This window comes from Pelophylax lessonae (assembly GCF_965119305.1).
Source record: "Pelophylax lessonae genome assembly, chromosome: 1".
Taxonomy (NCBI): Eukaryota; Metazoa; Chordata; class Amphibia; order Anura; family Ranidae; genus Pelophylax; species Pelophylax lessonae.
Genome location: NC_138768.1, coordinates 851545641 through 851569777, shown reverse-complemented (window position 1 = coordinate 851569777; position 24137 = coordinate 851545641). Strand labels below are relative to the sequence as shown.

At 46.1% G+C, this 24137-nt stretch overlaps 1 protein-coding gene across 1 annotated transcript in view; it reads left to right on the top strand.

Moving 5' to 3' along the window:
* The window catches only part of DYSF (dysferlin), a 412280-nt gene that overhangs the window by 114352 nt on the left and 273791 nt on the right, over positions 1-24137 (top strand). Inside the window, exon 6 of the mRNA XM_082264486.1 lies at positions 511-698. Coding sequence (XP_082120612.1) covers positions 511-698 — 188 coding nt within the window. The remainder of the gene's footprint in view (positions 1-510; positions 699-24137) is intronic.

The following is a 24137-nucleotide window of genomic DNA, read 5'->3' as shown; positions in this document are numbered from 1 at the left end:
CCGATTGATCTTCCGTAAAGTATGTTTTACTGCAATATACCAATGTCCTCTGACGGTGTAGGGTTATAGAGACTGTTAGCGGGGGCACTGGTGTGAAGATTTATAAGTTTCCAGGTTTGTAGCACTGTCTTTTGCTTTTTGATCATTGGCTTTCCCACTGGATTGGTACATTGGTGGCTTCCTATTATCCATAAAACTACTTATAACCTCAGGAAAGTGATAAGGAGCAGAAGACGTCTTTGCTGTATACATTATCGGCGTTATCTGGTTTACTGAAGCTCTGAGATTGTTGCTTGAGCCCCTCAAACATCTTGATAATGTTGGGCTCCAGTTGCAATTCCAATGTTTGTGAGCCACTTTGGTACAACGGTGAAAGAGGCAGTGGTTTCATGATTAGAAATATCAGTTTTGGTGGATGTGCACTTGTTTGCTTACCACATTATTGTAGTCAATTTGGATAATATGGTCTCTGTATTGCGGGATGTGACGGTAGTTGTGTTTCCTGTGCAGACATGGCAGATGAAGAGACCACAGAAGACCAAATCGGCACTGGAGACGAAGGCGATGCGATGTCACTACTGCCTGGAGCCGAGCAGCCGACCCTCCCCAAGAAACCCCCGCAATACCCAGTTCCGGGGGTCAAGAGGAAAAAGAGCGCCCCTCAAAGAGTGCTGTCCAACAAACCTCAGGACTTCCAGGTGGGTCACAACTGTGAACAAGCATGATTGACAGATCAGTTGTATTAGAATACATTTGTGCTGCAAGTTTACCACCATTGGGTACTTTTTGCATTTTATACCATCAACAACATTTTTGAAGTTGATGTGTTAAAAATGTTCTAGCTCAAAGTAATAGGGATTATGACTATTGGAATTTAAGCGGAGTTCCGGCCGCAAAATCGTTATTTTAGATTTTGTGTCACCCGCTTCCTTATTGTACCCTGAAAAAGAATTGGATATTCCTGAATTTTTTTTTTTTTTTACTTACCTTGTTTCAGCAGAAAATATACTCACCTTTCCTTCCACTTCCTCCCTGTGCGGCCGCGGCCCGCGCCGTCACTTCCTGTCCTGCAATGCGTCCTGGGAGCTCTTACTGATCACTCCCAGGAGGCAATGGGCAGTGACGTAGGCGGCCGGCCGCTCCTCTCATTGCGTTATTTCCAAACAGAAAATGACGCGATGAGAGGCGGAGCACAGCGCGGACGGCGCCAGCCTATTGCCACTACTTTCCTTTGTACTGGGCATGCGCGAGATTTCGCGCTGCATTGATCGCCCCCCCTCCATCTACAACCAGGAAGCAGGGCATATTTGTGCACACTGCGGCTTCGGGGGACCATGGAAAAGATGGCGGCGCTCTGCAAAAATTTTATAAAGTAAGATTTTAGTATTGCCAATCTATTATTTACATGTATAAAATCGGATTAGCGGATGTAAGAAGGGCGGCGGATCACTGTTTGGGAGGTATTTAAAAAAAAAAAACGAATCTGTGGCCGGAACTCCGCTTTAAGGGTTAGGCTTGACATTGGGGGTTAAAGTGATTTTTAAACACACACTCTATACACAATCTATAATTTACATTGTCCCTTCTATTTCTGTTTATAGATTGTTCTGGACATTTTATACATAGGCAACCCCTATCCTCATATTGATTAGTGGTTCCAAATGAATAACTACTGCAGTAGGGAACAGACACAAAAAGATAAACTCTGCATCTTTCCAAAATAACTGTTCTGCTTTATTTGACGCAATTGAAGGCTTTTATACACGTGATTACGTAGGTATCACATTAATATTACAATTGTACTTTTATAGTAACAAGGGGCGTAACATAGGCAGGCTAATTCTAATCAGGACTCAAAAGAATGCAAACATGTAATGAAAACATTATTAGTGCCGTGTGCACATTGAGTGCAGTGTGCAATACATATAAAATATAATACAATAATATACAGGATGTACAAATTTCCTTTACAAGATGGTGGCACTGTAATTATTTTAACCCCTTTCATGCCTTAGCCTTTTTCTGACATTTATTGCTTATTTATATACACTAATATAACCAGCCATGGATTTAGCTGATACTGCCAAAAGGATTCCCTCTCACAAGTGGTGTTGAGGAAGCTACGCTTTATAGCGAAACGCGTCGACTAGTGGTGGTATCCTGGTACAATACATGCACCCCCCCTACATTTGTGGAATACTTCATCCCGTATATGGGAATAAGGGATATGTTGTACTAGGACCTCATCCTATGTCTTACTGTTTTCACAGTGATTTTAATACATGTGTGTTGTTTTACTGTGTTGATGCGATACCAACTATGCGTTTCGCTATGTGTATAAATTACAATTTTGATATTTTATACTATCGGTGTGTTTGGTCTCATGCTTATGCCAGTAAAGTCCGCCTTTGGCAGGACAGCGGTTCTGCATACTTTGTTTGTTCTTCTGCATTTTGGGATGGGGCACAGATAGAGGTCCTCTTTCTATTGCATTTTATATACAACTATATAGTTTAGACCAAAATGAGGGACAAACAAGGAGGAAAGGGGGACAGAGGGGACTTTGTTCCAAATCAGGGACATTCCCTTGAAATCAGGAACAGTTGGGAGCTATGCTTTATCCAAGAAGAACCCTGAATATACATCTATTGGGGGATTTTTCTGCCCCCCTGTCTCCACTTGGTCATTAAAGCCGAGTTCCAGCTTGTAAAAAACAAATTTAACCGCTTGCCGACCGCCGCAAGTAGATTTACTGCGGCGGTCAGTCCCTGCCAGGCAGAGTGACGTTAATTAACGTCACTAGCCTGGGAGGGTCTGGGGAGCGAGTGCGCGCCCACGGAGGCGCGCTCCCGCGCGGTCACGGACCCCCCCGCGCGTGTGACCAGCGGACCCGATGTCCGCCGGTCACTCGGCGATCGTCGGGGGAGAGGGAGAAAGGCAGGCAGCTTGTGTAAACAAGCCACCTGTCATTCTCCTAGCTGTAAAGACACTGATCACACGGATCTACTATGTAGATCCGTTGATCAGTGTCCTTACAGCTCAAGCCACAGCCAATCACAGTAGAAAGCACGCCCCTAGGGACACACACAGCCCCTCCCTCCCAAATAAAGTTAACCCCTTCACTACCAGTGTATTTTTACAGTAACAGTGCATATGTATAGCACTGATTACTGTAGAAATGTCACTGGTAACCCCAAAAGTGTCAAAAATGTCAGTCAAGGGTCCGATCTGTCCGCCACAATGTCGCAGTACCGCAAAAAAAATCGCAGATCGCCGCCATTACGCGTTAAAAAAAAAACAACAAAAATGACAAAAATCTTTCCCTTTGTTAGTAAACGCGATAACTTTTGCGCAAACCAATAAAAATACGCTTTTTGCGATTTTTTTTTACCAAACATAGGTAGGATAAAACAAATTGGCCGAAAATGTTAAAACAATTTTGATTTTTACATTTTTTTGGGGGAATTTCATATAAAAAAATGTGAAAAATATTGTTATTTTTGCAAAATTGTCGCTCTTTTTTTGTTTATAGCGCGTGATCAAAAAATCGCACAGGTGATCAAATACCACCAAAAGAAAGCTCTGTTTGTGGGAAAAAAAGGACGCCAAATTCGTTTAGGTACAGCATCGCACGACCGCGCAATTGTCCATTAAAATCACGCAGTGCCGAATCGCAAAATACCCCCTGGTCTTTTAGCAGGAAAATCCTCCGGGGCTTAAGTGGTTAAAGTCAGCAGCTATAAATACTGTAGCTGCTGACTTTTAATATAAGGACACTTACCTGTCAAGGGATCCCGTGATGTCGGCACCCCTAGCTGACTCATCCATCAGCTTCGGGTGCAGGCGCCGGCATCTTCACTAAGGGAAACAGGAGGTGAAGCCTTGCGACTTCACAGCCTGTTTCCTACTGCGCATGCTCGAGTCACACTCTGCCTTCTGAATGGTCCTTCTGGGACCTGTGTGTCTCCCAAAAGGCAGTGGGGAAGGGGGAAGGGGGGGGTGGAAGCAGGATGGGCTGGAAATTTTGTAGTTGGCCATGCGGGGATCTTACCCGGAAGGGGGAGGGGGTACCTGGTTTCCCCCCCCTGAAAAAGTGCCAAATGTGGCAGTGGAGGGGGGGGGGGGTGTGAACAAGAGGAGCTTCCCCTTTTGGGTGGAGCTCCAATTTAACAAAACACACCTTGCATTTTAGGAACGATCAAGTGGACATGGTGATGCGGACGTCAATACCAGTGTCTGTCATACTCTCAGTGCTGGTTTTGGCAGAGCTCTGCTATCTGGTGAAAGCGTTTTATAGGCCTTATAAAGATTTTGGAGATTAACTGAATACAATTAACAATTAAACTCTATAAAAGTATGAAAATGATGGAGTCTGTTACTTCCTCCTGACACAATGGAACAGATACAGGCTGCTATTGTCTGCATGGAAATGTGAACTCTTCAAGACTGAGAATGGCAGCATTATGTTTATTAGTGTCTGTGTGTGTGTACGGTACTGTAAAAGAATTTTAGGCAGGGGTGAAGAAATTAAAGTAAGAATGCTTTAAAAAATACATACTATTAGGGCCAGTTCACATACAGTGCCTTGCGAAAGTATTCGCCCCCCTTGAACTTTGCGACCTTTTGCCACATTTCAGGCTTCAAACATAAAGATATAAAACTGTAATTTTTTGTGAAGAATCAACAACAAGTGGGACACAATCATGAAGTGGAACGAAATTTATTGGATATTTCAAACTTTGTTAACAAATAAAAAAACTGAAAAATTGGGCGTGCAAAATTATTCAGCCCCTTTACTTTCAGTGCAGCAAACTCTCTCCAGAAGTTCAGTGAGGATCTCTGAATGATCCAATGTTGACCTAAATGACTAATGATGATAAATAGAATTCACCTGTGTGTAATCAAGTCTCCGTATAAATGCACCTGCACTGTGATAGTCTCAGAGGTCCGTTTAAAGCGCAGAGAGCATCGTGAAGAACAAGGAACACACCAGGCAGGTCCGAGATACTGTTGTGGAGAAGTTTAAAGCCGGATTTGGATACAAAAAGATTTCCCAAGCTTTAAACATCCCAAGGAGCACTGTGCAAGCGATAATATTGAAATGGAAGGAGTATCAGACCACTGCAAATCTACGAAGACCTGGCCGTCCCTCTAAACTTTCAGCTCATACAAGGAGAAGACTGATCAGAGATGCAGCCAAGAGGTCCATGATCACTCTGGATGAACTGCAGAGATCTACAGCTGAGGTGGGAGACTCTGTCCATAGGACAACAATCAGTCGTATACTGCACAAATCTGGCCTTTATGGAAGAGTGGCAAGAGTGGCAAGAAGAAAGCCATTTCTTAAAGATATCCATAAAAAGTGTAATTTAAAGTTTGCCACAAGCCACCTGGGAGACACCAAACATGTGGAAGAAGGTGCTCTGGTCAGATGAAACCAAAATCGAACTTTTTGGCAACAATGCAAAACATTATGTTTGGCGTAAAAGCAACACAGCTCATCACCCAGAACACACCATCCCCACTGTCAAACATGGTGGTGGCAGCATCATGGTTTGGGCCTGCTTTTCTTCAGCAGGGACAGGGAAGATGGTTAAAATTGATGGGAAGATGGATGGAGCCAAATACAGGACCATTCTGGAAGAAAACCTGATGGAGTCTGCAAAAGACCTGAGACTGGAACGGAGATTTGTCTTCCAACAAGACAATGATCCAAAACATAACGCAAAATCTACAATGGAATGGTTCACAAATAAACATATCCAGGTGTTAGAATGGCCAAGTCAAAGTCCAGACCTGAATCCAATCGAGAATCTGTGGAAAGAACTGAAAACTGCTGTTCACAAACGCTCTCCATCCAACCTCACTGAGCTCGAGCTGTTTTGCAAGGAGGAATGGGCAAAAATGATAGAGACATACCCCAAGCGACTTACAGCTGTAATCGCAGCAAAAGGTGGTGCTACAAAGTATTAACTTAAGGGGGCTGAATAATTTTGCACGCCCAATTTTTAAGTTTTTTTTTGTTAACAAAGTTTGAAATATCCAATACATTTTGTTCCACTTCATGATTGTGTCCCACTTATTGTTGATTCTTCACAAAAAATTACAGTTTTATATCTTTATGTTTGAAGCCTGAAATGAGGCAAAAGGTTGCAAAGTTCAAGGGGGCCGAATACTTTCGCAAGGCACCGTATATGCGATGCGGGAACCCTGCGAATCCACTGGGGGTTTCCAGATTGCATTCAAATCGCAGGCAGCTCACACTGCCATACAGGGGAGGACGGGGCCAGGGGGCAGGGGGTAAAATGCCCCATAAAAAGTCTGCACCGCTTCTGCCAAAGACATGCCTAAAGGATTCCTGATGAAGAGAAGTAAAAAGTCCCTGCTGCTGACCTACTGAGCATGGGTTGAAGGCAAGGACAGATCGCAGGCCTCCTCCTGTATGGTGTAAGCTGTGTCTGAGCAGAGGCCGATTCTATGCCCCACTTGAGACTCTCCTCCCCCAGCCAGCCCCGACCGAGCTGTCCCAGCTCCCCCCCCAACCGCCCCCTGCTGGCCAGGTCAGGAACCCAGATTCGGTCGGTGAGTAAAGAGTACCTGGAGTGGAGCTTCAGCCTGGAATGGGGGTCAGGAGGAGGCTGGGAGGAAGGAGAGTGGGAGGGGGGCTGAGTTGCTGCACCATGGGCCTCTGGTTTGTACTTGCCCCCTGGGCCGAAAGTTGCCAGTCTGCTCATATTGCCATATGAGAATCGATGGGGGTGTCAATACAAAGTTAACGACACCTCCAGATCAGTTTGCATATCGCAGTGTGAACTGTCAGTTCGAACATGAATCGGATTGCATTGGTGTGAACACCCATGCGACCTGATTCTGCTGTGGACCCAAAAAAAGGGTCCTGTGCGTGTTCTGTCCGAATCCGATGTGAATTCAGTCATGCAATGTGTATGGCTGAATTTGCATCGCACAGACATCGCATGTGATTTGTAGAGCAGTGCGCTCCGAATCACATGTGATGTCTGTCATTGCTATAGTGTGAACCCGGGACTTATATGATAAGTAATATAAATGTAATACATATCCATCATGCCATACTATCAGTGAGGCGCATGATTGGCCCCAAATTTATTCTGCAGCAGGACAACGACCTCAAACATACAGCCAATGTCATTAACCACTTGACTTCTGGAAGATTTACCCGCCCCTTTATGACCAGGCCATTTTTTGCGATACGGCGCTGTGTTATTTTAGCTGACAATTGCGCAGTCATGCAGCACTGTACCCAAACAAAATGTATGTTATTTTTCTCCAACAAATAGAGCTTTCTTTTGGTGGTATTTGATCACCTCTGTGTTTTGGTTTTTGCGCTATAAACAAAATAAGACCAACAATTTTGAAGAAAAAAAAAATATATTTTTTACTTTCTGCTATAAAACATATCCAATAAAATAAAAAATAAAAAAACGAATTTCTTTATATATTTAGACCAATATGTATTCTGCTACATATTTTTAATAAAGAAAATCCCAATAAGTGTATATTGATTGGTTTGCGCAAATGTTATAGCGTCTACAAACTAGGGGATATATACAGTACTGGATTTTTTAGTTATTTATTTTTTATACCAGTATTGGCGGCAATCAGCGACTTGTAGCGGGACTGCGATATTGTAACTGAAAATCTGACACTAATGACACTTTGTGGGAACCAGTGACACTTTTACAGTGATCAGTGCTAAAAATATGCACTGTCACTGTACTAATGACACTGGCTGGGAAAGGGTTAAATATCTATGGTGATCAAACGGTTAAGTATGTGCCTAGCCAGTGTTTATGTGTACTGCATGAGGTGCTTTCACTAAGGGATGTGATGAATTTTCTTTCCCTGAAAATCCATCAATCCCTGCTGTAATGGCGGAGCTCTGCTTTGTTTACCTAGGCAGAGCTCTCCTCGACGATCAGTGGGTGTCGGCGGACATCCATTGGCCGGCATCTTCTTATAGGCTTCTGCTGTGACTAATCACAGCAGAAGGGGCGTGCCGGCAGCATTTGCATGCGCCCCCTAACTGTGAGTGCAGAATCACATGCGTATATACAGTATCTCACAAAAGTGAGTACACCCCTCACATTTTTGTAAATATTTTATTCTATCTTTTCATGTGACAACACTGAAGAAATGACACTTTGCTACAATGTAAAGTAGTGAGTGTACAGCTTGTATAACAGTGTAAATTTGCTGTCCCCTCAAAATAACTCAGCACACAGTCATTAATGTCTAAACTGCTGGCAACAAAAGTGCTAGCCACCAAGTGTGTGAGAGTGCACCCTTATGTCTGCAGTTCTGCCAGCATTGTGAGGAGTAGTTGCGGAAAATAGAAGCTAACTTGTCTGGGGTTAGGTACCAGTTATGTAGTCGTTTTTGGGAGGATTCCCAGTGGGAGAGGCATTTGGAGTGTTTCAAAGGAAGCCTTGAGACTGTGTTCAATTGATTAAGGTCAGTGGAGCATTGGAAGACTCTTTCCCAGTATGCCATTGGAGGAAGTTTTTTCCTGAAGGTTCATGAGATGAGAAGGTTTTAAATTGGGGAGACTCCCATTCGGATATGTGAAGGAGTGTCCATTAGGGAGAGGAGTTTTTGTAGAGGTCCCATGAAGGGCTCAGAGTAACCCTTTGAACTACATGTCGTACTTGAAGACATTTGAAGAAGGTAGGAGATTTCAAGGAATATTTTGTACCAAGCTCCTGGAAGGTAAGTAGGTCATTGCAGTTAAAGAGCTGTGCAATTTTGTGTATTTCGGCTCGATCCCAGTCATCCAAGAAGATTCCTGGAATTAATGGTTTAAGAGATCTTAGAGGAAGAGAGTGTAAAGCGCTTTTTGAAGGGCCTTGACACAGTTTGACCACTGAGTTCCATACTTTGATAGTTGCATTAACAGTGTCCAGGAATTGTGATTGAAGTGGTTGAAGCCAGATGGCCCCCAACAGATGTTTTAGATTAGAGTTTGTGGCAGCGGATTTGATCTGCATCCAGAGAAGACTTAATGTTGGAGTTCACCATGGCCTCGATTGGGATAGAATGGTGGCCTTGTAGTAGGCAGTGACGTTAGGAGCCCCCATGCCCGCTGTTTTAGTTGACATGCAGAAAGTATCTTTTTTGAGACGTGGTTTTTTAGAGTTCCAGATATGGTTTGGAGCCTTCTTAGCTGTACTTGGGAATATGGGGGAGGCAAGGTTCGAAAGAGGTAAAGAATATGTGGTAATAGAAACATTTTCCATAAGGATATACGTCCCACCCATGAGGTGACTCCAGATTTGAGGAAAGAGCATTAAGTGTTAGTTAAGGCTGTGAAATTATATAGAGGCTGGGGAGGTAAGCTGTATTCCTAAGTATGCTAGCTTATCTAGAGGAGCCCACGAGAAGGGAGCGATGCCTGCAATATTTTGTTTCATATGTGGCGATAGGCCGATGGGTATCATATGGGATTTGGTATGGTTACGTTTATATCGGGATATTGAGCTAAAATGGTCCTGGAGGACACATAATGGTGGGAGTGACTTTTCTGGGTTCGTAAGGGGGAATAAGGATGTCATCCGTGTATAGGCCAATTTTGTGTTGCATTGTGTCTATAGTTAATCCTGAGATTGAGGAGTGAGACCTGATATGTTCTGCGAGGGGTTCCATGATTAAGGAAAAAATTATTGGGGAGAGCGGGCATCCCTAGCATGTTCAATTTGTGATGGAAAAGGGGGACGACATAAATCCAGAGGTCCAGACTTGGCAGACAGTTTTGTGTACAAGGTTGTTATGGCTGAGAGTATGCACCCTGAGAATCCAAACTTAGAGAGTAGCTCCTGCATATAGGACCAGTGTACCTGGTCGACGGCTTTCTCCACTTCGAGCGAGATTAGAATAGCGGGGTTTTCTTGATGTTCGGCCCATTGTATTAAATTCATAAAGCGTCTGGTGCCGTCCGATGTTTGGCGATCATACACGAATCCCACTTGATCTGGGTGAACCAGATGGGGAGTAATGTTAGCAAGGCGGAGCGCTAAAAGTTTGGCGTATACTTTGGTATCTGTGTTTAACAGAGAAATGGGGCAATAATTGGCTGGGTCATCCATGGTTTTCCCAGGTTTGAGGATTGTGACAATACTGGACTCTAGAAACTCAGTAGGGCAAAGTCCATTGTTAACGATATTGTTGAGGGCATTAGTGAGGTGGGGGATTAGATGCGTCGATAAGACTTTGTAGTAGTCATTGGAGAAACCGTCTGGACCAGGGGATTTATGGAGGGGGAGCGATTTCATAAAACTGGCAACTTCCTCGTCAGTGAATGGGGCAGATAGAGTAAGGAGTTGTTCAGCAGCTAGTGAGGGGAGGTTAATTGAATTTAGGAAGTGTTAAATGTCTGGAAGTTGGGGAGAAGGGGTAGAGGTTGAGTCCTTGAGGTTGTACAAGGATGAGTAGTATTTATGGAACTCCTCTGCTTTGTCAGCTGGGTTAGTAATTTTAGTGCCTAAGTGGCCTTAAAGGTATGGGATGCTGATTTGATGCTGCGGCTCTCCTTTTAAACAGTTTGACCAGAAACGCACCTGGTTTCTTACCTGAGGCATATGAGGTAAATTTAAGGTGCTTAACATAGAAGTCATATCCCTTATGCAGCAAAGAGCTGAGCTGGTTACGGTAAGCTAAGATTTCCTCAGAGTTTGGGGTCATAATGGCTTTTGTTGAGGGATTCTAAGAGTTTGATTTGGTCAATAAGAGAAGATATTTGTTGCGTGTGATGCTTCTTCTCGTGAGCCGAAAGTTTAATGAGGATGCCTCTAACATAAGCCTTATGGGTGTTCCATAGGAGAGTTGGGTCTGTATCTGGGTTTTTGTTGGTCTGGAAGAAGAAATCTTTTTGCATTCTGGATTTGCGAGGAGGGAAGAATTGATCCTCCAGGGTGAAGGGGAGCTGGGCCTTTTGGATAGTAGCTGATAAATAGAGATAAGGATGTGGTCAGACCACGTGATTACGCCGATTGCCTTTTGTAAGGTATATTTATCTGATAGAAAAAGGTCTATTCTGGAGTATACCCCATGGGCTGGGGAATAGAAGGTGTGGTCCTGTTCGTTGCCATGTGCACAGCACCATATGACATAAAGGTTTTCCGAGGCTAGGAAGGATTTTAATGCAACTGATTTCCTGCGGGAGGCAGTGCTGTATTTTGGCCTAGGCCAACAAGGCCCAGGCCTAGGGTGGCACTTTACAGGGGGGCAGCAAAATAGCTGCCCCCACCTCCACCTGAGAGTCTATTGGCCACTCTTTGCTAGAGCTGGCTGGCATCTAGCAACCAGTGATGTCACAGCCGTGACTCCCTTGCAATGGCCATAATTCAAAGTGGAGGAGGATTTAACTTCCTCCTCCTCCGCACCTAGTCCTCGTGGGGCCCAAAGAGTCCTGCCAGTCCGGTGACAGTGGGGTGCAGGGCAACAAAGCAAAATCCACCAATCCAGCACCGACAGCAGCTGCTGCTGCTGAGTTGCGGCATCTTCACACAGAGCGGGCAGCCGGCTGGCCCTGGAGGCTGGCTAGAACTGAGAACCTGCGAGGGAGAAGATCTCCCTGTCCTAAGCAGCAGCAGGTGGAGCATCCCTAGTGCCTCCAAGAGCCTGCACTCCTCAAACCTCCTCTCCGCTCCCAACTGGGACATCAACAGGCTGACCGAGAGCCCAAAAGATGAGGAACGGGCGGGAGGTAGGTGCATCACACACACCTACCCATAGACAGGGGGGAACAGGAGGGACTGCAGGCAGGGCTAGGGGGTCTCCCACCCCTCCTCTCTCTCTCTCTCACCCGCCCCCTCTCTCTCTCATCCTCCCTCTCTCTTTCTCATCCCCTCCTCTCTCACACCCTCCCTCACCCATCCCCCTCTCTCTCTCTCTCTCCCACCCCCTCTCGCCCACCCCCCTCTCTCTCTCTCACCCCCCTCTCATGAGATCTCAGTGGTTATTGCTGGGACTTGTAGTCCACTTCAATTTTGGAGGGCGTCACATTCGTTAAACAGGAAGGGGTGGGCAAATTTAAATAGGATGGGGGGCGCCCAATTTTAGTCTTGCCTAGGGAAGCACAAAACCAAAATACACCACTGGCGGGAGGGGTGCATTTAGTCAAGTAATGAATCAGGGGTCTCTCGTTGAAGTCTCCACAGATGACTAGTGTATGGGATTTGTATGGTTGGAGTCTCTGTTTTAAGAGGTAAAGAATTTTGGTGAAGGCGTATTAGGGGCATATACCTTAACTATGGTAAGTTGTGAGTTGTTATAGGGGGCTGAAAGAATAAGGAAACGGCCATTGTAGAATGTAGCTCAAAGGCCACAGAGTTTTAACTGCTGTCATAACGCCTCTTTTTTGGAATTTGTGCTGGCCAGAAATACGTGGGGGAATTTGGGGTGGCTACACATTGGGAATTTGGTAGCGTTAAAATGAGTTTCTTGGATGCGTATAATATCACGTTTCGAGGAGAGAGCTTCTTTCAAATGAAGAGAGCGTTTATATGGGCTTTTCAGCCCCTTAGCATTTAGAGATACTTTTCTGAGTGACATGTGTGTAGAATAGATAGATTAGAATAAGTACGACCAGGAGTGCAGGCAACAAAAAGGGCCACATCCCTCTAAGATATGTAGCATTGTGATTTGTGTCATCAAAGCATATACAGTATCTCACAAAAGTGAGTACACCCCTCACATTTTTGTAAATATTTTATTATAACTTTTATACAGCTTGTATAACAGTGTAAATTTGCTGTCCCCTCAAAATAACTCCACACACAGCCATTAATGTCTAAACCGCTTGCAACAAAAGTGAGTACACCCCTACGTGAAAATGTCCAAATTAGCACAATTAGCCATTTTCCTTCCCCGGTGTCATGTGACTCGTTGTTACAAGGTCTCAGGTATGAATGGGGATCAGGTGTGTTAAATTTGGTGTTATCGCTCTCACTCTCTCATACTGGTCACTGGAAGTTCAACATGGCACCTCATGCCGAAGAACTCTCTGAGGATCTGAAAAAAGAATTGCTGCTCTACATAAAGATGGCCTAGGCTATAAGAAGATTGCCAAGACCCTGAAACTGAGCTGCAGCACGGTGGCCAAAACCATACAGCGGTTTAACAGGACAGGTTCCACTCAGAACAGGCCTCCTCATGGTCGACCAAAGAAGTTGAGTGCACAAGCTCAGCGTCATATCCAGAGGTTGTCTTTGGGAAATAGACGTATGAGTGCTGCCAGCATTACTGCAGAGGTTGAAGGGGTGGGGGGTCAGCCTGTCAGTGCTCAGACCATACGCCGCACACTGCATCAAATTGGTCTGCATGGCTGTCGTCCCACAAGGAAGCCTCTTCTAAAGATGATGCCCAAGAACACCCGCAAACAGTTTGCTGAAGACAAGCAGACGAAGGACATGGATTACTGGAACCATGTCCTGTGGTCTGATGAGACAGAGATAAACTTATTTGGTTCAGATGCTGTCAAGCGTGTGTGTGGCGGCAACCAGGAGAGGAGTACAAAGACAAGTGTGTCTTGCCTACAGTCAAGCATTGTGGTGGGAGTGTCATGATCTGGGGCTGCATGAGTGCTGCCAGCACTGGAGAGCTACAGATCATTGAGGGAACCATGAATGCCAACATGTACTTTGACATACTGAAGAAGAGCATGATCCCCTCCCTTCAGAGACTGGGCCGCAGGGCAGAATTCCAACATGATAACGACCCCAAACACATCTCCAAGATGACCACTGCCTTGCTAAAGACGCTGAGGGTAAAGGTGATGGACTGGCCAAGCATGTCTGCAGACCTAAACCCTATTTATCATTTCAATGGGCTGCTCTACCTGTAGAAACACAAGTAAACAAGTCCTGAACCATGCAGTTTTGTACGCATAAGAACGTGGGCTTTTTAATGATGGGAGAATTAAGAATTAATGGCACTCCCACACATGCTAAAGAACCCAAGCCGCAGAAGAACGCAAATCGCACAAGTATGAACCTGGCCTAAGAAGAGATATTGAAAATTACATCCAGCATACAGGACAAGAGAAGCGGAACTGTGCATTGTCCATACATACAGAAAAAGAACAGATACTGAGATTTACACTCGGCATACAGGACAAGAGAAGCAGAACTGTGCATTGTCCATATATACAAAATAAGAACAGATACTGAGAATTACACCCAGCATACAGGACAAGAGAAGTAGCATTATTCTGTGTCTATATATACATAGTAAGTGTCTATATATACATAAATAAGAGATACTAAGAATTAAACATATAACCTAAAAGAGAAGTTGGACTGAACAGTGTTTGTATACAACTCCATTTTCAAAAAAGTTGGGATGCTGTGTAAAATCTACATAAAACAGGATGCAATGATTTGGAAATCCCATACACCCATATTCACAATAGAAAACATATTGAATGTTTAAGCTGAGAAAATGTACCATTATAAGAAAAAAATAAGGTGATTTTCAATTTGATGGCAGCAACACGTCTCAAAAAAGTTGGAATAGGTAAACAAAGGGCAGAGTTTGGCTGTTCCTCTCCCAGTTTTATGCCTCCTACACAGCAGTTTTTGTTTCAGTTAAAGGAGATGTACAGCCAAAGCTGTCCGATCTCCGCTGACATCACAGATGTCGGTCCAGGCACTGCGTCATCGCAACAATGGAAGTTGGGATCCACCAGGTGCCTGGACCGACACCCGGCTCAGCCTCTCACTGAGTCGCTGACAGCCTGAGCCGGCCCCTTCACCCTGCTCCAGTGACCGAGTCAGCAGTCAACTGTGACTGACAGTCAGCAGCTCTCTGCTTGGGGAGCTATGAGAACCGAGTGATCGGTGGTGCTTGATCGCTCGGTTCTCAGTGTAGAGGTGGCGGGGGACAGATGCAGCATCGGACAGATGCAGCATCCACCTAGGTGAGTATAATACTGGAAAAACATTTAAACCCATACTTCTTTTAAGGATTGTGTTTCAACCTACATATGAATTGATGATCATTAGCACTCTCCTTGGTATAATTGGTTAATCATATACCTGACTCGAATCCTACAAATTCCCTGACTTTGCAAGTGTGCAAGTTTAAGAATTGCTGCTGGTTTGAAGTCAAAGGGTAGTCACACCGAATATTCAGTTAATGATTATTATTATCATACAGGATGTATATTGCACCAAATGTTTACTTAGTGCTTTACAATATAATTTGATTTACAGTAGATTTTGCTTCTGTTTGCTCACTTTGCAGTTTGTAAATTGATAGAAATAAACAATTAAAATATGTATTTTTGAAAGCATTTTTTACTTTACAGCATTTATTCGCACATGCCTAAAACTTTTTCACAGTACTGTGTGTATATATATATATATATATATATATATATATATATACTGTATATGAGCTGCACAGTTCTGGATAACATGGGAATCATGATTTTTTTGTTTAGAATAAAGATCACGTTTCTCTCACGATTTTCGGTGTAACGTTATCTTTTATATTATACAAAAAAATTGGGCTTCTTTCTACGCTTCAGTTAAACTCCTAAGACAGAAACAGTTGGATCAACGATGTGGCCTTGTTTGCCCTTATCTAACATTTTTTGTGCCTCTCCATGTTCCACATGATTGGATCGGGTCAGTTACCCGGTTTTTCTAGCATGGTAGGGGATCATGGTATTACTACACTTGACTGTGTGAAATTTATGATGTTTATGTTTCTCACTGACGGGAGATGTTGGCATTTTCCGATTTCTGTTGTTTTCTCTGTATAATAGATGTTTCACTTGCATTCTGCTGTTACTGCCTTTCTAAATAAATAAAATATTTGAAAAAAAAAAAAAAATTGGGCTAACTTTCCTGTTTTTTTTGTTTTTTTTAATTAAATGTATTTTTTCCCCCCAAAAAATGTGTGTGAAAGACTGCTGCACAAATATAGTGTGACATAAAGTATTGCAAATAGCGCCATTTTATTCTCTAGGGCAGGGGTCTTTAAACGACGGCCCTCCAGCTGTTCAGGAACTACAATTCCCATCATGCCTAGTCATGACTGGGGTATAAAAGATGATTTTGTCTCTATAACTGCTTGACCAACACTCTTCCTTATTTCTTTACCCAAGTAAAACACTAGACACCATAATTGGAGTTTAAATGGCCAAAGCAGCCTTTTATTAAACCAACTTGTATAAATAACATATATAAATCATACCAGAAACAGTCAGTACATTCTGAAATCTGGAGCCCCCAAGGTCCTTGTAGGCACCACTACTTTACGTACCTGCTTCACCAAACTTAGGCCTCCAGCCGCAAAACACCTACTCGGAGACAACACCACTATTAGCAGATACAACCCATACAAACCACAGGGAGCCGTACCCAAGACGGGTCCCTACCAATTTTCATTTATCAAATAAAGCACATACAAGGACCTTGTACCCCGCCAGCTGCTATGACATACCACCAAGGGAACAGCCCCAAAATTACACAAGATCGTAAACACCAGATAAAAGGGGAGGGTGGGTGGGAAGTTGTTCCGACGTCGTCTCTCTCCTGATTGAAGACCTCAACAGGAACCTCCTACTGTTTGACCCCTAAAGCCCCACCTGTTCCCTGCGCTCCACCAATCCGGTAAGTGTCCTTATACCATTTCCTTTAACCCCTCTTGACTTACTACTCCAAACCCCCTTTTAACCCTGTCATGTCGGCCCTCCGTCTAGGTTTTCTTTTTCCTTTACTCCGGGCCTTGCTTGACTGGGGTATAAAAGATGATTTTGTCTCTATAACTGCTTGACCAACACTCTTCCTTATTTCTTTACCCAAGTAAAACACTAGACACCATAATTGGAGTTTAAATGGCCAAAGCAGCCTTTTATTAAACCAACTTGTATAAATAACATATATAAATCATACCAGAAACAGTCAGTACATTCTGAAATCTGGAGCCCCCAAGGTCCTTGTAGGCACCACTACTTCACGTACCTGCTTCACCAAACTTAGGCCTCCAGCCGCAAAACACCGACTCGGAGACAACACCACTATTAGCACATACAACCCATACAAACCACAGGGAGCCGTACCCAAGACGGGTCCCTACCAATTTTCATTTATCAAATAAAGCACATACAAGGACCTTGTACCCCGCCAGCTGCTATGACATACCACCAAGGGAACAGCCCCAAAATTACACAAGATCGTAAACACCAGATAAAAGGGGAGGGTGGGTGGGAAGTTGTTCCGACGTCGTCTCTCTCCTGATTGAAGACCTCAACAGGAACCTCCTACTGTTTGACCCCTAAAGCCCCACCTGTTCCCTGCGCTCCATCAATCCGGTAAGTGTCCTTATACCATTTCCTTTAACCCCTCTTGACTTACTACTCCAAACCCCCTTTTAACCCTGTCATGTCGGCCCTCCGTCTAGGTTTTCTTTTTCCTTTACTCCGGGCCTTGCTTGACTGGGGTATAAAAGATGATTTTGTCTCTATAACTGCTTGACCAACACTCTTCCTTATTTCTTTACCCAAGTAAAACACTAGACACCATAATTGGAGTTTAAATGGCCAAAGCAGCCTTTTATTAAACCAACTTGTATAAATAACATATATAAATCATACCAGAAACAGTCAGTACATTCTGAAATCTGGAGCCCCCAAGGTCCTTGTAGGCACCACTACTTCACGTACCTGCTTCACCAAACTTAGGCCTCCAGCCGCAAAACACAGACTCAGAGACAACACCACTATTAGCAGATACAACCCATACAAACCACAGGGAGCCGTACCCAAGACGGGTCCCTACCAATTTTCATTTATCAAATAAAGCACATACAAGGACCTTGTACCCCGCCACCGGCGCACAAACATGACACCTCGTGTTTGAGCGCCCCACCACCCCCGCAGGGCCCCATGCCTGCCATCCTCCACCAGATGTTACCCATTAATACACATATTAAACAGGGAAACACCATCACCACATAATCACTGTCAGGTGTCCTGATCCAAACACCCAGGCCTGACCCCCCAGACCACCCACCATCACCACAAAAACCAGACTCCGAATGGATGTACACCCTCACCCTATGTAACTTATCAATTGAGTGAACCATTCCCATTAAGCCTGTGCTACCATCTGTAACCATGAAAGAAAGGGAGCAGGGAAGGAGAAACAAAGATTGTAGAAAACACAGTGGAAGTACTCCAGCATCTCCCACCTGGATATAAGACCCAAACCATCGTCCCCTGCGTGTACCAGCAACATATCAGTAGCTCCGATGCGGCGCAGAAAAATCTGCCACCACACCGTCACACCCCCACCAGGCGTTCCCCGACTAGCGAACAGTACCTCCTAATGCATAATATTTTCCCTGGCCACACATACACTCTACAGGCCCCCAAAACAAAGGAATGCTCCTTGATCCAAAACAAGAAGAGCTGCACCTGTAAACAAAACAAAAACCCTGACCTGGGCCGGTTGAGCACTACCCTGGTAACCAAACTACAAGGGATACCGAAATGAAAAGTAGTTATCCCCTTCCAAAATCAAATTGGCTGGGGGCAACTGCACAACCAGTCATACCAGGATTGCCATCTACTAACAGAAGCAAAAGCTAGCTGCAGCCGTCGTTGCCCCACGGAAAGACAGTGAGAGCAGCATCCACCGCACGACACCCCGTGGTCAAAGGAACCAAACACTACGACTAGGCGAAACTCCCGCAAAAGCAAAAAGGGGGGGGGGGATCCCCGCAAGGGTGAATGGAAAACAAAGATTGATCCCCCATCGCAGGACAGTAATAAGGCCCCACACCTGGAAACTGTCACGCCCACAAACCGCGTCCCCATTGGAACGTATTGGACCCGTAGTCCAAAATACAAGGGGAACAGACACCGAACCACCTGGTGCTGCGTAACATCCCACGACGGAAAGTGGCACCAACCACTCGTAGAAAGGGCAACAGGAAGCCGCCTAGAACCACACCACCGCATAAGGTGATGAACTACCCTCCTACAATACCTGCCCCAAAGGACACTTCCGATAGAAAAGATCCCTGCAATGGCCGGGCACAAAACAACAACCCCGAGGAAACCCCCGTATAGATCAAACCCAGGCATTCGAGAGGCGAAATTATATCAATGTACAAATACCGTGCTGGTGAACCCGGCATAGGGAAAAACTTGTCAGAGAAAGGGGATGCAATAAGACACGTGGCCATGCACGAAAACCAGCGGAAAACGGTGCAACCGGAAAATACGTGAGTGGTTCATCACAATCAAACCAGCAGGGATGTGGAATTCCATTCCACAAGCAATGGTATGAGCAGGGCACATCAATAGTTCAACAAAACTAGTAGATGGGCGCCCTAAAGCCCACAACAGAACGGGGTGTACAATGTACAGTTAACCGCAAACACCCACCTACCCATAGTAGGTTGAACTGGATGGGACTGGTGTCTGTTATTTTTAAAACTCACAAACTATGTAATAAGCGACTATGTAACTAATAAATCCTTGTTGTCAGCACAGAAACCCAACGGTGTGAACAGCAAAGGAGAAGCCCGCGACTGACGATGACAAGATCGGCGACCTAACTATCTGTAATAGGAAAATTAGAGAAGGGCTTGGACAACATGGACCACACCACCCACCCGATTTAACAAACTGAACACTCACGGTCCACCCTGGAAAAAACTGACCATAGATACTGCTAACTGACTGACGAAGCAGCTCCAAAGAGGTCCCACCAAGATTCGAACTTTGGATTGCTGGAGTCAAAGTACAGAGTGCTAACCATTGCACCCTGGAAGCAGCTAAGCAAAATGCCCCCCACCAAACCCAACCAATCACGAATTGCCCGGTGCCACCCAGAAACCTTGTCCACAGAAACTGAGAAAGACATACACCCGAGAGCTAATACCCCCAAGCGTATGTACGGCATAACGAAACATGTGCATATGCCAGCAAGCCATGACAATACATTACGGCAAGCAAACTCGTGGCATAGAAGATGCCGAAACTCCGACAATTGCAACTGCAATGACCTGAGGACACAATGAAAAAAAAACCGACATACAGATAACCAAAATACTCCCCCCAACCGGTCCACAGCAAGCACAACGGGGTAAAAACCCTCCCAGAGAACTGTCAGAAAAACCTGCCCCCTTCCCGCCCCTCACAGAGGTCAGGGGGAATCGTCGCAACTGCCCAGTAAGTGCGCACCATAACACCCAATCCCGCCAACCGCTCTGGAGCAAAACATCGGTGGCCTCCCCCAATCACGCCGACTTAACCCCGTGTAGGAATGCGTCCTGCATGATTACACAAGCAAAATCAAGTGCGTCCCACCGAAAACCGAGGCCATCGCCGAGCAATAGCACTGCTCTAGTAAGTGTCCCTCGCAGAGCCTGGCAAGTCAACAGCCAATCCTACATATGGCAGCCCACCACAGCCCCGGCATCGATTAAAATGCCTAGAAAGCAGAAAAACTGGCAAATGAAAACCCAAGGAATGCAACCTTGGCCCACCACATGACAAGTGGGGGTACCCACTGCTACCTAAACAAGGACCACGGTAAGGACCCCAGGGGATGTCAAACTAAAAAGTACACCAATACCCCCAGCCGTGCACGGACCATCAAAACAGCGCACCCAGAAAATAACCAGACCTATACAAAGACTGTCCATCCCCCAAAGGATAACCGAAAGATTCCCGGGTATAGCGAAACAACCATTCCTGAAAGGAACTTAAAATTGTAAACCAGGACCAGGAGATCAAACACCACCCTGGCAAGGCCGATCCACCAACTAAGAGCCTGGTCCTCAGGCCAAACCCCACTGAAACACCCCGGAGGGACAGGCAACAAGAGAACAAAATCTGCGCTATCCGGCATTGCCAAAAATTAGCAAAGGCCTGTACAGCATGGAACATTGCCCGGGCGCAAAGCTGGAAAACTGATACAGCGCTCGGGCAAAATAAAGAATGAATCGGCTTTTTTTTTTTTTTTTTTTTTTGTGGTGTAAGATACGCAAATGGGGGGCGACAACCAAAAGGGGAATCTACAAAACCTTCCCAGCGAAGGGTCCGAAATGGACGAGCCACGTGACCCAAATTACTGTACCACGGACATCGCAATCGAAAAGAAATGCCGCAGGGTCTAACCGCAGACAGCAAGCGCCTGCATGAAAAGGAACATCAGAAGCCCATCTGAACCAACCGAACCCTAAGCCCAACCCTGCGTACACCGAACAGGCCGCACCATGATCCAAATAGCCACCTAGCAAAGAAAGCGTCCATGTCACCTACCGCAGCCCACCCTCCAGTAGCCTAAGGCTCTCAAGCCATAGCGCAACCCTAGAAAGCCACCGTAAACCCAGCGAGCAGCTCCACGAGCGCCCCAGTGACAAAAACCACATAAAACAACCATCCGTGGTCATCAACCCCAACAACCCGGAAAGATGGCAACGGCACCGAGCACCAATACCCACCTTTCCTGCTGGCCTGCATGATCTCGCCGTACTTACCCTTGGTCAGGTTGAACCGTTCCGCCAGAAGCAACAGGAAAAACGCCAGGTACTCACCTATTTCTATCCCAACTGTCACCGCCTGCTTGCGACTGATCCCCTGGAACCCCACGAATACTGCACATCCCACAAATCTGCCAAACGGGGGCCAAATCAGCATCCGTATAACCCCCCCTGCCATGCGGAGTCCGATGTCGCACCAGGCAAAACCAAGACAAATCGCTAAACGCCAGCCCTGCAAACCTCTGAGAGGGAATCCACTACCAGCTCACCACCGCGGCTCCATGAATAGGCCGCCAACCCCCCACACCTCATGCGCACCTATCCTGCAAGCCCCCTACCTACCCCCCCAGCAACCTGAACTAAAGCCCCCTGTAGATATGAAAAGGACAAAAGAATACTCACAAGGCTGCCCAGGACACTAAGCCCCACCAGCCGCTGGTCCCGAATCCAAAGCCGCCGAACCTCTGCAGCGATTTCATCTACCCTCATCCACAGTGTCCGCACAGGAGGCACCGAGCGATCCGCCACCAGCGTCAGTGCGGGGCTCACGACCCGCCCCTCTCTGACAGTAGCACCGGCGCCCTCTCGCCCAGTCCTCCGCACAGTAATTGGTGGCGAGCCTGGAAGCAATCCTCCCCGTGAGTGTGATGCCGCCCCAGGAGCCGCGCTGCTGCGCTCCGAATGCAAGGCAGGGACACTGGCAACATGACCCACGCTCCCCCGCCGAGCCACCTGGATGGCCGCCGCTGTTCCCGCCACGCGCTGGGCGGGCGGGGGGGGGGGGAGAGAGGCACTGGCAGACGACTCACCCCCGGCAAGCAGTGCTGACGATTCCTCCTGGGCTGTACCCGCACGAAGCCGAACAGCGGCTAGGAGAGCAGTTCGGAGGCCCCTGACGCGGCTCCCAGCGCGGCGCCGACCCGAAAGTCAAACACCAAGCCGTGTAGCCACACAGTAGCCGCAGTAGAAACCCGCAGCCCGGTGTCCTCCAGCAGCAGGCAGACCAGGGTCCGTAACCAAACCTGGACCTCACTAATGGCAGCAACCCGCCGGGAAAAGCAGGCCTACCAGGACACATGGAGAACAGAAGTTCAAGTTGTTCCGACGTCGTCTCTCTCCTGATTGAAGACCTCAACAGGAACCTCCTACTGTTTGACCCCTAAAGCCCCACCTGTTCCCTGCGCTCCACCAATCCGGTAAGTGTCCTTATACCATTTCCTTTAACCCCTCTTGACTTACTACTCCAAACCCCCTTTTAACCCTGTCATGTCGGCCCTCCGTCTAGGTTTTCTTTTTCCTTTACTCCGGGCCTTGCTTGTCTGTGAATGTCAGAGTTTTACAATGCCTCATGGGATGTGTAGTTCTGCAACATCTGGAGGGCCGTAGTTTAAGGATCCCTGCTCTAGGGTTTCAGTTGAAAAAAAAAAAAAAATATATATATATATATATATATATATATATAATGTTTAGGGGTAATTTTCGAGCTAAAAATACTGATTTTTAACTTGTAAGCAACAAGTGTCAAGCCCCGTACACACGTACCGATGGTCGGCTTACAAATGTTCCTCTTTTCTCCCCGGGATGTCGGTGTCTGCTGAAAAGTGCAAAGACAGCACAAGGACAGCACAAGAATTTTGTCCGCCGACTGCAGAAGTGATGTCATGTAATGGTTAACTTTCCCTGTGTTTTCTATTTTCTGAGCATGCCCAGTCTTGCAAATCTGCGGTCTGTCGGCCGAATTGTGTACTGACAGGCGAACAATCGTCCGTTCTGGTGTCGGCATACAAATATTTTCATGTTTGCACGAAAGACTTTTGTCCGCGGATTGTGCGCAGACATCTGTCGGAGGCACCATACTAACACGCGTACAATCGGCAGATCCTTCGTCCACCGACGTTTGTATGCCGACGATCGGTACGTGTGTACGGGCCTTCAGAAAAAGGCTTAGTGCCGGTTCACATTAGTGCGATCACAGAGATCGCATGTAATTAGGAGCGCACTGCTCCTAAATTACATGCGATCTCTGTGCGGTGCAAATTTCAGCCATACAGTTTGTATGGCTGAATTCGCACCGCAATCGCACTAAACACGCACATGACCGTTTTTTTTTATCCGCAGCAGTGCGATTTTTTTTTATCCGCACTAGTGATCCGATTCTGTGTGAACTTGCAGATCGCACTGCGATATGTGATCTCAACTGGGGGTGTCGTTACCTTTTAATTGACACCCCCTGCGTATCGCATATGGCAGTGTGAACTGCCAGGGGTGTGGATGCAATGCGGGAACACGCTGTATATTCGCAGCATTCCCGCATCGCAGAAGTGTGAACCCGGACTTAGTCTTTAAGTGGTTAAACTGACGTAATTGAAGTTCATTCCTTTGATCTAAAAGAACCAAATGATACTTTGTTTATAGTTATCTCTAAGGCCCCATTCACGCAGGGGCGATCCGACTTCGGGGGGCGACCTCCGAGGTCGCGGTGCGAGCAGCGCGCCGCGACCTCGGAGCGGCCGCCACGGACTTCATAACATTGAAGTCTATGGCGGTCGCCTCCGGGTCGCCCCAAAGAAGCTCCGGACTTGTGTCGCTCCTATTAGAAC